Below are 15,473 nucleotides of genomic sequence, written 5' to 3'. Positions count from 1 at the left end.
TATGTAACTGTTACACCAGTACATATCTTAAGAAAATATATGTAAAAAGGTTGATATTTTGAATGACATTTAAACTGTTTATTATATTCTTATGGCAGTAGTGAGTGATCAGAACATAGGTCTTATGTTCTTGATAGCATAGGTTCTAATTTTGCCATAGGCTGGCAATTGATAGTAACAGTAGTGTCCACAAATACCTGCCTGTCTCTTTTTTATCCTGTTCCACTTTAAACCATGACTGGTCAAGCTTTGAAGAGGTAGCATAACCCTGAAGTGCCACTAACAAACATTTGTCCATGCTATTGATGTGATCATGTTTACCATTCACTCCCAAACATGGCAGCACCCTAGAAATGAGGTCAGTATTTAATATCCCATCTTTAATCACATACTCAGGCTTTTCCTTGTATTATGAAACCAAAAAATGTGATTCTTCATACGTTATTCTTAAAGGGATAGTCGTGAGTATCAGGGAAATGGGAGCTACAAGGAACAGTATTATTCTCTAAACTTAATGTATGCATGGGAGACATGAGGCTGAACCATTCCACATCACCCACATTACACTGGATGGACATGTGGAAGAGCTGGGATAATAATTGAATTATGATCTATGCAAGTGTTCAAATGGTTTTAATAAGTAATAAGGATTAGTTTGTTGGGTAAAGTGGCACATCCCGGAGACCACCAGTTTAATGGATTATAATTGTGAAAAGGAAAGTTAGATAGCAGGCAGGATTTGGGTATGACTAACATTGCAGAAACAGAGAATTTTTAGATTTTTAGTGTGGCACCATTTTGATGTATGTTTCAGTAGAGATTGAACACCAGAGATGTATATGGATAATCAGTGCTTGTAGATCTTGATATTATTTCTGTCAAGTCTTCAGTTGTACCCTCTCCCCCATCTGGAAATACTACTCTTGTCAGGTAATCTAACTAAAGCCTTTCCAGTCTAAGCTGGCGTGCAGATAAAATGTCATTGCTTGGATTCACTGTCCTAATAGCAATAATAATGCATTAACATGCACATATTTTATTATTTAGAATTGTGAGAAGAGTGCTGTGAAATTTAACTTTTAATATTGGTGTATGCATTTTCAGAGACATCAAAACTGCAATTGTTGCAGAAGACGGTCTGCCTTCTGCGCCGGCAGGTGAGGCAGCTCAAAGTTCAGGCCATTACCACTCCTGGGCAGTTTTTGGCCAAAGCCAGCAATTTCCTAGATCCAAGAGTGGTGGATTTTTTCAAAGGACAGGTTCAACATGCTGCAAGATCTAAGCCTGGTAGGAGATATGGGGTACAAGAGAGGAGGTTTGCTCTGGCCTTGTACTATCAAAGTCCAAAGGCTTATCGATTTCTCAGCACAGTATTTCATTTGCCTTCAGTTTCAACACTTCACTCATGGCTCAGGGGTATTTCCCTAAATGTTGGCTGGAGCAAACAGACTCTGACAGCCCTGAAGAAAAGAGCACAGGCTTTGTCAAAAGAAGAGACACTTTGTGGGATTTCATTTGATGCCATGAGTATTAAAGAATCATTGCATTTTGACAAAGCCTCTGATTCTATCATAGGAAGGGAGGATTTCGGAGAGCATGGGAAGAGTTTGAAACCAGCAAATCATGCACTCGTGTTCATGGTTAAGGGTTTATTGAAAAAATGGAAACTTGTTTTAGGATGTTTCTTTTTATTCGGGAGGATTAAAACTTGTAAAATCAGGGAACTGTATGAAACAGCAATAAAAAAGTCAAGGACACGGGACACAGAGTTATGTTTACAGTTTGTGATCAAGAGGAGTGCATCGTTCCTTGTTCCAGACTCTTGGCATGACAACTGAAAATCCTTCCTTTACAGTCGATGGTGAGAAGGTTCACTTTTTTTTTGATTCTCCACATCTTTTGAAAAGCCTGAGGAACACACTTCTCAAATATGATATTAAAATTGGAGAAAATAAAATTTCATGGGATCACATAAAAAAGTTTTTTGAAAAAGATCAGCAACAAAGTATTAGACTTGCTCCTAAATTGAGCAGCAAACATATGTGTGGTGAAGGCTTTTCACAACTGCGTGTCAATCTTGCTGCCCAAGTGATGAGTCATACTGTGGCGGCAGGAATTTTCGTTCATTCAACATCAGGAATGCTACCACAGAAAGCCATCTATACTGCAGAATTCATAGATAAGGTGGACATTTTGTTTGATTGTTTCAATAGTTCATCCATTTATAATTATAAAGATGCCCTTACTGCCATTACTTCAAATTCATGTCATATGAAAATCATAAAAGAGACTAAAGATTACTTGTTGTCATTAAAGGTCTGTGCTCCACCTCATGTACGCATTCACTGTGTAAATGGCTGGCTCATCAACTTGACAGCACTTGATGCTCTGTGGCAAGATCTGCAGAGTTATCAAGTAAAGTACCTCCTCACTCGGCGATTAAATCAGGACTGTCTTGAAAATCTGTTTGCCAGACTGAGGGTTAGATTTGGGAACTGTGACCATCCCACTGCCTACAATTTTATGAAGGGCCTCAAGTCAGTAATGACCAATTATTATTCACAAGTTCCCCAGACAAGTAACTGTGAGGCGGATGAGTCATACTTCCTTGACGTAACCTCAAACTGTGATGCAGATTTGCCCCCTTCAGATACTGACTCGGACAATGAGGAGTCAGTAGCAAGCATGCCACCTGCTGAGGTCAATGCTTTGTTTTATGTAGTTGGCTGGACTTGTAAAAATTTTTTGAAAAAACATAATTGTCAACATTGCAGGGAGCATCTGTTGGATGTAAAACAAAAACATGACAACAGAAATTTATTTTGTTATTTTAAAGAATTTTCTAACAATCCAGATATTCCATTTGGGGGACTCTCTGTGCCCAGTGATAGTGTTTTTAAACACTTTCATGAAGTTGAAGCCATTCTCCAGGCAACACTGGAGAAGGCAATGTTGGGCACTAGAGTCTCCCAAATGCTCTTGTCTAAATTAAATAATCATGAATTTCTAAGTCCTCTGCACCTGTGTTCCACCCAGCTAACTGAAAACATTCACCTCATCTACATAAAATTAAGGATATACTACAAACTAAAATGGAGGAATAGGGAGCAGACCCATCCCAAAATGAAAAAAAATAGGAAATTAATTAAATTGCAGCATTAGTAATAATAATAATTAGGGATATAAATTTACTCATGATATTTATAAGTTTCTTTTACAGCATAATATTTCAGACTTCAGGATTGATAGTGTGCATGATTGTAACAGAATGGTGTGCATGTACGCCAGCTGGGGATGGGTTTTTGTGCCTTATGTTTTCTTCAAGTGATTTTTTTCTAGCTTAATGCATCAATGCTTTTTCATTGTCTATTGCAACATAATAATCATATATTGCCTGCTTTGCCTATCTCTGAAGCTGAAAATCTATCCTGCATGTGCATGAGGTCTGCTCCCTAATTTCTTGCAGCATGTTGAACAAATGTTTTTGGTATTAATTGGTATAATAAATTTATTAATTGATTTTGATGTTATTTTGTTTTCAGAAATTATCACCATGCCACCACTCTTTGGATGTTTGCCATTATTTGGTGTTGCTTTTGTTATGCCAAGAAATTTTTTTCATATACTTTGCTAAATATTGCAAATAATACACCATTGTTGGTTTTGCCTGTTATAAGTCAGATCTTGTTCATTTAACAAAGCTTTGGATGTCTGCCACTTTCTTTCCAGTTGTAATGCAAGGAATTATTTATCTGCCCTGCCAGATATTGCATGTAACGCACCATTGCTGGTTTTGCCTGTTATAAATCAGATCTTGTTCAGCTCACAAGCTTTGGATGTCTGCCATTGTTTATTTCAGGTGTAATGCTTGGAAACTTTTGTTCTCTGCCCTGCCAAACAGTATGCAATGCTTTATTGTGGATTTTGCCTGTTATAATTTATCTTGTTCAGGTAACAAGCTTTTGGTGTCTGCCTTACCTAATATGTGCTGCAGTGACACTTGGCTGCATGGGTTTCATGATGTGAAATACAGCATATAATTTCATCACATGGCTGGCATCATTGATGTGGCGTCCAGGAGTAATCGTGTTTGTACTATAGCATGTTATGATTTTTTCTGCTTTATATGATATAATCACATAGGTGTATATATATATATATATATATATATATATATATATATATATATATATATATATATATATATATATATCTATATATATTTATTTATTTATTTTATTTTTATTTATTTATTTATTTATTTATTTATTTATTTTTTGACAAAATATAATGCCAGTTGATATTCTTGACTAATGCCTTGTAAACCTTGTGAAAAATAATGCTTATTTTTGGGGGGAGACAGAGTGGTTTGTTGAATTGGCTAGTTTAAGGAGTTTCATTTCAAATGATTTTGTTACATCCAACTTTAATGTGTGCTAAAAAACAAATATTGTTTTACTGTTCCTGCAATAAATGCTACTTGTTTACTGATGTAGCCCTTGAAAAACAAATCACTCTCTGCCCTGTAATTTGGTATGTCACATACTGCAGCATAACTTTCCTGCTATTTTCTTACACTATTAGTTGCCGATTTTTGTCTCATTTGCTTTCATCATAATATGTGCCTCCACTGCATAGTTGTGCCTACTGAGCTTAATATCTTCAGGACACTGGCTAATGCCAAGGTCAGAGCTTGTGAGATCATACTGTGTCCTACATTCCATTTTTACTTCCATGCCCAGCTGTCTCCCAGGACCACCAAGTTATTGCATTCCATTTAAGACCTTCTTGATATCCTCCATCATGTATGTCAGCATGCCTTATGATGCTTTTATATTGATGTGCCTTGCAACTTTTATACAGTTGTTATTGCATGTAATACACCATAGTAGATTTTGCCTGTTATAAATCAGATCATGCTCAGTTAACAAGCTTTGGGTGTCTGCCATTGTTTATTTCAGTTATAAATCAGATCATGTCCAGTTAACAAGCTTTGGGTGTCTGCCATTGTTTATTTCAGTTATAAATCAGATCATGTCCAGTTAACAAGCTTTGGGTGTCTGCCATTGTTTATTTCAGTTGTAATGCTTAGCTTTTGTTATCTGCCCTGCCAAACAGTGCACAATGCTGCTTGCCATTATGTGGCAGTATGATATTTTTACTCAGCTAAGAGCATGTTTCAAAGGCATTGTAGTAATCATAGAATGTTGTATGCTTTGCTTGTATTTGAAGCACTGGATATATTTGCTACACACACACGTACACTATATATATATATATATATATATATATATATATATATATATATATATATATATATATATATATATATATATATATATATATATATATATATATATATATATATATACACTTAGAAAATGCTTTCTACACATTATATTTTCCCAAAATAACAAATTGATATAGTGTAAATAATATTAATAAAACATAAGAGCAAATATATTTTTCTTTACCCCATTCGTAAATCATTTTACAATAATGAAAATAACAAATAAAGGCAGGGTAGGGTGCTGTGGCAGGTACTTTAAAAATAGTAAAGCTACCCCTAAAAAATGACGTTTTTGGTGGGCTGCAATAGATGGCGCTACTTCCGCTCGCCCGAGGAATTACCACATACCACTATCTCTTCGTGTATAGTCTCTTTGATCTCTTCGTATATAGTCTCTTTGGTTTGCACCAAGGTGGTGATGCAGTACGTGTGTGGCAGCCTGCCGTGCTATACAAGGCAGTATTCTACTTTAAGGACTAGTATTTACTCTATCTCTGTATTCATTCCCATCTAGTGCTTGGGCAATGTTCTCCGTCCCCACATTTTATTGTCTTATTGTCCAGGGGGAGGTGCATGCCGCCCCCTTGGAGGAAGAATTCTTCCTCCAAGGCCGCCCCCTCCCTTGTGCTTTAATTCCTTCCTACCATTGTATCTTTCGTTTCATGGTGCTCCCTACACATGTACTAATAGTTGTATAATCACACACTGCCCTGCCTGGGGGTTGGGATGGCATGTTTCTCCCTTGTCCCTTGTTGTTTACCTGCAACAATAAACTATCAATCAATCAATCAATCAATCAGGTTGTGCCGATATGAAGGCTGACTCTCCAACGGGTCACTGTACAGCAAGAGCAAACACGCTGCTGCTGACTCCTGTTTCTTCTGCTGCCCCTGCTGACTCTTTACTGCCGGTGCTGACTCCTGCTGCTGCTGGTGGTGCTGCTGCTGACTCCTGCTGGTGCTGGTGCCGCCGTCAGAGTCAGCACTCCACACAGCAGCCTCCGTCCAGTGGTGACCCCAAGACTCCGTGCCCGGGGCGAGGTGAGTGTGTGTGTGTGTGTGTGTGTGTGTGTGTGTGTGTGTGTGTTTACCATACCTGGGCACGATAACAGAAAACCTTATTCCTGACATTAAACACATCGCTTATGACACACTTGTGAGACCAACACTGGAATACTGCTCCCCGGTGTGGGATCCTTACACACACAGAAACATTGACAGGTTAGAACAAATCAAGGTAAAGATTCGTATTAGGTCCGTGCCAGTATCTCATAATCTACTTTATGAAACATCAGTATCTCTTCATATATCTTTTCTACAAACCTTCAAGTCATGGAAACGCTTTGAAAATCCAATTCAAGGACTTTTTTTTTACTCTTGAAAATATGGGATAATGTTTACGAAAGCGCGTCGCCTCCTCTGCTGGCCGCGGCGACACTGCAGCCGCCGCAGCAACAAAATAGCTCGCAGAGGGCTTAGGGTTGGGGAGCATATTTAAACTACTCCAACCGAACTTTACGACCTACTAACGGCCCCCCTTCTAACCAGGACCCCCCCCTCATGGATATGTGACTTATTTCACCGAGGAGGTATTTCTCGCAACACCCGCTGCAGTGGCGCCGCGGCCAGCAGAGGAGGCGACGCGCTTTCGTAAACATTATCCCATATTTTCAAGAGTAAAAAAAAAGTCCTTGAATTGGATTCTCAAAGCGTTTCCATGACTGTTGAAGGTTTGAAGAAAAGATATATGAAGAGATACTGATGTTTCATAAAGTAGATTATGAGATACTGGCACGGACCTAAAACGAATCTTAACCCAAATCAACACCAAGGCGGCAAGGTTCATTACAAACAGTTACACTCCAACGCCTGGAATCACAACACGGATCAAACAACAGGTAAACATGGACCCTCTTCACATACGCAGACAAGCACACAGACTTACACTTATGTACAAGATCACAAACACTCACATTGACATTGATCCACAAACATACTTACGCAACGCAAACAGTCGACGTACACGAAACACACACATCCATAAATACCAAACATATCACACTAACACTGACGCATACAAGCACTCATACTTTCCACGCACCATACGTGACTGGAACAGCCTCCCTCAACAGATTTTAGACTGGTACAATAGACTCATTCAAAAAACAAATACACACTCACTTGTCACCACAACACACCAACACTAACAATTACACTTAGAACATAAGAATATAAGAACGCAGGAGTCTGCAAGAGGCCGGTAGGCCTGTACGAGGCAGCTCCTTTGACCCTAAGCTCCCGTGTACCTAACCCCACCTAATATCGCTGTCCATGAATTTATCTAGTCTATTTTTGAATGTGACAATTGTATTGGCACTCACCACATGACTGCTAAGCCTATTCCACTCATCCACCACCCTATTAGTAAACCAATTTTTGCCTATGTCCCTGTTGAATCTGAATTTATCCAGTTTAAACCCGTTACTTCGTGTCCTACCCGGTTCTCTTACCAACAAAACCTTATGAATGTCTCCCTTATTAAAGTCCTTCATCCATTTATAAACCTCGATCATGTCTCCACGCACCCTTCGCCTTTCTAGAGAATGCAAGTTTAACTGTTTGAGTCTTTCCTCGTATGGCAAGTTTCTCAACCCCTGAATCATCTTAGTCATCCTCCTCTGCACCGATTCTAACATTTTGATATCCATTCTATAGTAGGGTGACCAAACTGAACCGCATAGTCAAGATGAGGTCTAACTAACTTGATTCACTTCCCTCCCTGGTAATAGTGGAGATTCACTTCACGCCTCCAAACTACGATATTACGCCTCCATATTATACTTAAGGGACGAAATACATGTCCCTTAACCATAATATGAAGGCGGAAAAACTTAAAAGTAAAGAAAAAGTGGTAAAGGTAGTGAAAAGGCATATTATTCATACGGCAGCGGTGGCAGTGTTGCCAACGATCCGGTTAGCGATGGTACGTTTAGCTATCGATTAGCCCACGCATGTGAAACCAGGTCCACCACGCGAGGTTGTTTTATTTTTTTTAGAACACGCACCTTTACCTAATACTATACCCGGCTCAAACCTTCACAAAACCCTTTCGGTAAAGGTGCGTGTTCTAAAAAAAAAATAACCACGCGTGGTGGACCTGGTCTCACATGCGTGGGCTAATGGCTAACTAAACGTACCATCGCTAACCTAGCGTACTACCCCTAACCGGATCGTTGGCAACACTACTCACCTCCCCGCCGCCGCCGACACCAACACAGCGCACGTATGTATAATATGCCTTTTCCCTACCTTTACCACTTTTCTTTACTTTTAAGTTTTTCCGCCTTCATATTATGGTTAAGGGACATGTATTTCGTCCCTTGAGTATAATATGGAGGCGTAATATCGTATTTCAGAGGCGCGTATTGAATCTTCACAATTACCCCCTCCCCTGCACACTCGACTCCCCCGTCCCCCCAATAGCCAACAAATATGCATGTTATGCACCTGTACGGGTGCCCTGCGCATCATTAATCCAGACCCAGATCCAGATTCCCGATAACTGATAACTGATAATAGAAAACCTTATCAGTGATAACCGATATTCGTTAACTGGAGACACAAATATAGGCGATAACCGATACCTGATATAAATCCACATTTCCGATACTAGTTAGTGATAAGTCCGATAGGCGAAAACAATACTATATTGATATTTCAAATAAAACACATATATGATTTCAAATTTTCATTATCTGTATTTTAGAAAACTTAAAAAACATGACAACCACACGTTGACACGTACATATGGACGGTAACCGTAATACTAGAAAGGCGGAGGCTGAACGGATAGCGAGACGGCCCCACGTTCTGGAGGACGCGAGTTCAATCCCCGACCGGTGCCACCAAGCTGGGATTTTTCAGCCGCCGCCGAGTGGCTTAAAACTACCCACATGCTGTGCAGAAGACCACCTATCAACCTGGATTCTAGATTCTAGGATTAAAGATGAGCTCTGGGAGGGCAGCATGAGTCAATGCAAGATGGCAAGATGGCAAGCTGGGATTTTTCAGCCGCCGCCGAGTGGCTTAAAACTACCCACATGCTGTCCAGAAGACCACCTATCAACCCGGACTCTAGATTCTAGGATCAAAGATGAGCTCTGGGAGGGCAGCATGAGCCAATGCAAGATGGCGCCACTATAAACACTCGCCTGCGCCAGAACGGGCTGGGCCGACCATCAGGACCTACCGGAAAGAAGCCTTGGACCGACCATCAGGATCCACCGGGAAGAAGCCTACCGGCGCAATAGGCTGCAATGTAAAAAAAATAAATAAATAAAAATAAACACTCGCCTGCACCAGAACGGCCTGGGCCAACCATCAGGCACCACCGGGAAGAAGCCTTGGACCGACCATCAGGAACTCAGGATCCACCGGGAAGAAGCCTACAGGTGCAATAGGCCAAGACGTAAAAAAAAAAGTGTTGTGTTATTTGGCGTCCCCACCGTCAAAAGCTGGCGCTTTTATTTACAAACATTGGTCTCGTGAACTGTGCATGCCATGCGGCACGCTGCCATGTGATAACACAAGCCGCTGGTCTCTGTTTGCGCTTTTTACAACAGGATCAAAATATTCAGGCAGTGAATAATCATTTTTGGGGCAAAGTTAAATGATTTTCTCTTTAATATAGTGATTTTTGAGTCTAACATCAAGAAATAACGTAGTGTTTTAACCCTTAGATTACGCCAATCGTATATATAAGTGCACTACCACACGCCCCACCCGTACAGGGATCATATATATAATCATCACACTCTACGCTCCCTATGTTTCAAATATACCGCCAGTTCTTGACTCAGAAGAATGGTGGAGGCATCTGGCATCCGTACACTTTCTCATTCGTCTCCAGCACGCAGCCTACCGAAGGCCACAGATCATTTTCCACTTTTGTTCGGAATACATCTGTCATGTCTTGTGACGCGTCAAGCAGTCCCTCTGCTCCAGGCGGAAGTAGAGTGTGGGCGAATTAAAGTGACAGTGACTTTGATGACTGCCATGGTAGTGACATTGACAGAGGAGGGAGGGGCAAGTAGGTAGAGAGAGAGAGAGAGAGAGAGAGAGTGTGGGATGCTTCCACGCAACACGTCACGGCCACGAGAAAATGCGCAATATTTTTGGCTGTCATAACTTTTTTATTATTATTAGGAGAGAAGTTTTATTACACCACCATATATACTAGATGAATATACAATTATTGTAAAGAAGAAAGACACCATTGCCACCTCTTTTAAATGCCTAAATTTTCCCCGGGCACAGCATCCAGAGATATATATCGCCACCCGTACTCTAAGGATTAATGTTGATGATCTAAGTATGAAATTTCTTCACCGAAGATATTTCATACCCAAAAAATTTTTTACACACATTTGTGCCAGACGCATATGCATGAGGAGAACAACATTTCTCTTTTTCTTGGCGGAGGCGGAGGCGGAAAAAGTAGCGATTATCGCTAGTTTGGTTACAAAAATGTGAATATATATATATATATATATATATATATATATATATATATATATATATATATATATATAGATATATATATATATATGCCCTCCTCCTCTGTCAATGTCACTACCATGGCAGTCATCAAAGTCACTGTCACTTTAATTCGCCCACACTTTACTTCCGCCTGGAGCAGAGGAACTGCTTGACTGATTTTGTTATCAGTGATAAAGTATCACGATAACTTATTGGAATAACGCCCAGATATGGTATTTACCTAGTTGTGACATACGGGAAAAGAGCTACGCTCGCACTATCCCGCCTCCATATCCGCTCTTGTCCAACTTTTCCTTAAAATCATGAATGTTTCTTGCACAAACCACCTCCTCCTCCAGCCTATTCCATAGCTCAATGCTTTTGTTTGGGAAGCTAAACTTTTTCACATCTTGCCTACACGTGGTCGCCCTCAACTTCTTTCCATGTTCTCTAGTTTCTCTCTCGTTCCGCACACACACAGGTCCTCTCTGTCCAAATGCTCCAAATGCACACTGCTGTCAGGTCTCCTCTTTCTCTTCTCTCCAGGGTTGTGAGCCCCATGCTATTGAGTCTCTCCTCCTAAGTCCTCCGACGTACTAAACTCATTCAAGTATCGATAGTATCGGCTAAAAATCAGCCGATAACGATACCGATACTTTTAAAACGTGCCGATACCACCGATACTGATACCGATACTCTTAAAATGTGCCGATACTGCTGATACTGAAACTGATACTCTTAAAATGTGCCGATAACGATTCCGATACTCTTAAAATGTACCAATACCACCGATACTGATACCAATACTCTTAAAATGTGCCGATACCACCGATACTCATACCGATACTCTTGAAATGTGCCAATACCACCTATACTCATACTGATACATCGGTACACCCCTAGTCTTCACTGCGCTAAACAGCACACTATTATTGGCGAATAGTCTAGTGGAAGACTTAGGCGTTGAGAGTGGAAGATCGTTAACGGTGCCTTGTGGGACACCTGAAGAAACAGGGACGGTGTCACATGAAGATCCATCAAGAGGAACACGTTGAGTCCAGTTAGTAAGAAATGCAGTGATCCAGTGTAGAATAGGTCCTGAAATACCATAGTATTTCAGTTTTAATGTCAGTCTTTTGTGCGGGACTTTGTCGAAGGCTTTGGCAAAATCTAAAACAAATGGGTGTGTTAGATACCACTGCTGTGAAGGAAAGGAACAGTAACTGGGTGTGTTGGCAACCACTGCTGTGAAAGAAAGGAACAGTGACTGGGTGTGTTGGCAACCACTGCTGTGAAGGAAAGGAACAGTAACTGGGTGTGTTGGCAACCACTGCTGTGAAGTAAAGGAACAGTTACTGGGTGTGTTGGCAACCACTGCTGTGAAGGAAAGGAACAGTAACTGGGTATGTTAGCAACCACTGCTGTGAAGGAAAGGAACAGTAACTGGACGTGTTCAGGGGGTCAGTATGAGGTGTTTGGATCATGTCCATTTCATGCATTTCATGTATCCATGTATCCCGACACGCTGGCATGGTCTCATCCACCCACTTGTCCCGCCAAGACAGCCGTCCATCCCTTGGTTAATCTCGCCCACCTGAGGGTGGCCGGCACGCCCAGTTTGAAGAGCACTGCTCTGTGCACTTTTCAATTGTATTCTCTCCTTGATGTCCTTTTTATGGTGTCTGTTTTCTGGTGTGGTTCTGCCCCTTCTTGGTTTTCAGTTTCCCTTTTCCTGAAGGTCTTTACAAGGTGCTTTTCAGCTGCCTGCTACACGGTGCCTCCAAAATGTTGAAGGCAGTTAATTCATTACTCTGGGTCTATTTTGACCCAGTTTATTTGGTGTAGTTTTCACAATATTGTGGTTGACAACTTGTAACTGATATGCTTTGTTATACATTTTAGTAATTTGCAGCTGCTTTTTTTATTTTGAATCATGTTTGTATGAGGATGTGATCTTTGTCCCCACAGCCCCGCCGGTGCTGAGCAGAAGTGAGGGTCTGAGGCGGTGCTGTGCTCAGCGCTCCCTGCGTCTTTGTTGCCGCTGATCTCTGTTGCAGTGGAGGCTGCAAGGCAGGGCACCAGCAGGAACAGACTGTCTGTGGTGTGAGGATTAGGGGTGATCACGAGAGCCTCCTCACCACCACCACCACCACCACCACCACCACCACCACCTTGCTGCTGGCATCTCCAGCCATAAAGGAAAGGAAAAGTTTGAGTGCAAGAAGACTTGAGAGTGAGAGCAGGTCCACTAGACACAGCCTTGCACACACTGGTGAAGGAAACCATGAGTGCCAAGAGTGTGGGAAAAGACTCCCTGGGAAGGGTGACCTCACCAAGTACACCCACACACTCTGGAGGAAGACCTCATGAATGCTGTGAGTGTGGTAAAAAGTTCAGTAGAAAGAGGGGCCTCAACACACACACCCTGATACACACTGGTGAAAGACCTCATGAATGCTGTAAGTGTGAGAAAACGTTCAATCAGAAGAGTAACCTCATCAGACACACCCTTACACACACTGGTGAAAGACCTCATGAATGCCATGATTGTGGGAAAAAGTTCAGTAGGAAGAGTTACCTCAAGAAACACACCCTTACACACACTGGTGAAAGTCCTCATGAATGCCATGATTGTGGGAAAAAGTTCAGTAGGAGGAGTGACCTCAAGAAACACACCCTTACACACACTGGTGAAAGTCCTCATGAATGCCGTGAGTGTGACAAAACATTCAGCAGTAAGAGTGGCCTTAAGAAACACACCCTTACACACACTGGTGAAAGACCTCATGAATGCCATGAGTGTGGCAAAAAGTTCAATCAGAGGAGTAACCTCAACACACACACCCTTATACACACTGGTGAAAGACCTCATGAATGCCGTGAGTGTGGTAAAAAGTTCAGGTGGAAGTGTGACCTCAAGAAACACACCCTTACACACACTGGTGAAAGACCTCATGAATGCCGTGAGTGTGGTAAAAAGTTCAGTAGGAAGTGTGACCTCAAGAAACACACCCTTACACACACTGGTGAAAGACCTCATGAATGCCGTGAGTGTGGCAAAAAGTTCAGAGCCAAGAGTGACCTGAACACACACACTTTTATACACACTGGTGAAAGACCTCATGAATGCCATGAGTGTGGCAAGAGGTTCATTTCTATGTCTGTGTTGAACACACACATCTTCGGACACTCTGGCCTGAGAGAGTTCAAGTGTGATGTTTGTAAGAAACATTTCAAGACCAAGCAGGATATTGCTCGGCACATGAATATCCACTTCCCCTGAGGTGTTGTGTTGTGCTGCTGTAAGTGTTATGCACGGAACTTTCCATATGACTCAAGAATCACGTGACAGTACAATTCTGTATAGCTTGCACTTCTCTCTGCCATCAGTGGTCAGTTACAGGCTGGCAGCCGCGACATCCACACGTTTGTCACTCGTCTTGTCCGCTGCTTGTATACACCGTTCTTGTTGTGCTTTACAGATAAATATATTGTGGACTAAAAACATGGACCTTTTCATAAACTCAACCAAAGTAATATATGTGGTGGGGGGCAGCGTTTGGTAGCCCATCCTGGTTCTGCTGACAGGCCTGACCAAACAGCTGTTTTCCTCGATGCATCTGCCTAAGGTAAGCCTGCCGCCCATGGCAGATTTACCTTAGGCAGACGCATAGGGAGGAATTACACAGCTCAGGGCTGGACGCTGCGGAACACCTGGCCTCTGGCCTTGCCGTCATTTCTTAATGGGGCACAGGGAACTTGGTGACCTTCAGTGCCTCAAAAACTCAATTTCTCCAGACATCTTTCCCCTGTCCTTCGACAACACTCAGCCATCCCCATCACCCCGGGACGCAGGGCCAGTGTGTCACCAGGGTTACCCCAGCGTGCCTTTCCCAGGTGTCCCCAGGTACCCATTTATCAACCAGCCCGAAAGGAAGGATGAACAGCTGGGTGGACTGCACGCCGACTGCCCGGGCCGGGGTTCAAACCCAGACCACGCTAACCACTGCACCACGGACACGTAATGATGGAACTCATTGCTTATAATATACCGAAGAGAGAGAGAGAGAGAGAGTATATTTGTCTGTGTTTCTCTCATTTTTTTCATGGTTCCCTTCTTTTCTTCAGTTACTCTTTTCCTATCTTTATCTCACACTGTTTTGTTTCATGTGTTATTTCTCTAATTTGTTTATTAATCTCTCCATCTTCATCTCTTTACTTTCTCTTTGAAGCTTGCCATCTCATTCTTTCTTTCATTTGAGTCTCTCTCTCTCTCTCTCTCTCTCTCTCTCTCTCTCTCTCTCTCTCTCTCTCTCTCTCTCTCTCTCTCTCTCATTCGTTCTCTCTCCAACATTCTCTCATTCTCTCTGACATTCTTTTTCTCACATTCTCTCAATCTCATTCTCATTCTCTCTCAGTCTCTCTGTTTCTCATTCTCATTCTCATTCTCATTTTCATTTTCCTCTCAATCTCATTCTTATTCCCTCTCTCCCATTCTGCCATTTCCATTCCCTCTCTCATTCTCTAATTCCTATAATCTCATTCTCTTTCTCATTCTCTCTCATTATCATTCTCATTACCTCTCTCTCTCTCTCTCTCTCTCTCTCTCTCTCTCTCTCTCTCTCTCTCTCTCTCTCTCTCTCACA

The 15,473-nt window shown here is 41.7% G+C and overlaps 1 protein-coding gene across 3 annotated transcripts; it reads left to right on the top strand.

Annotated features, from left to right (window-relative positions):
• Positions 1 to 5,607: 5,607 nt before the first annotated feature.
• On the top strand, positions 5,608 to 15,096 carry LOC126992652 (gastrula zinc finger protein XlCGF7.1-like). Of its 3 annotated transcripts, none has more exons than XM_050851452.1 (3): positions 5,608 to 6,330; positions 12,796 to 13,728; positions 13,813 to 15,096. In XM_050851452.1, the coding sequence occupies exons 2-3, from the start codon at positions 13,112 to 13,114 to the stop codon at positions 14,108 to 14,110; spliced, it is 915 nt and encodes a 304-aa protein (XP_050707409.1). In that variant the 5' UTR covers positions 5,608 to 6,330; positions 12,796 to 13,111; the 3' UTR covers positions 14,111 to 15,096. The 3 variants fall into 3 exon arrangements, with proteins under 3 accessions (XP_050707409.1, XP_050707407.1, XP_050707408.1); XM_050851451.1 differs by having other exon boundaries at positions 5,615 to 5,713; positions 6,091 to 6,330; positions 12,796 to 15,096; XM_050851450.1 differs by having other exon boundaries at positions 12,796 to 15,096.
• Positions 15,097 to 15,473: the final 377 nt, after the last annotated feature.

Source organism: Eriocheir sinensis, unplaced genomic scaffold (assembly GCF_024679095.1).
Source record: "Eriocheir sinensis breed Jianghai 21 unplaced genomic scaffold, ASM2467909v1 Scaffold5, whole genome shotgun sequence".
Classification (NCBI taxonomy): Eukaryota; Metazoa; Arthropoda; class Malacostraca; order Decapoda; family Varunidae; genus Eriocheir; species Eriocheir sinensis.
The sequence above is the reverse complement of the archived record's forward strand: the minus strand, read 5'-3'. Positions and strand labels throughout refer to the sequence as shown.

Bases quoted from the DNA above. Each gene is read 5' to 3' on its own strand.
- LOC126992652 (XM_050851450.1), top strand. From the start codon at position 13,112: ATGAGTGCCAAGAGTGTGGGAAAAGACTCCCTGGGAAGGGTGACCTCA.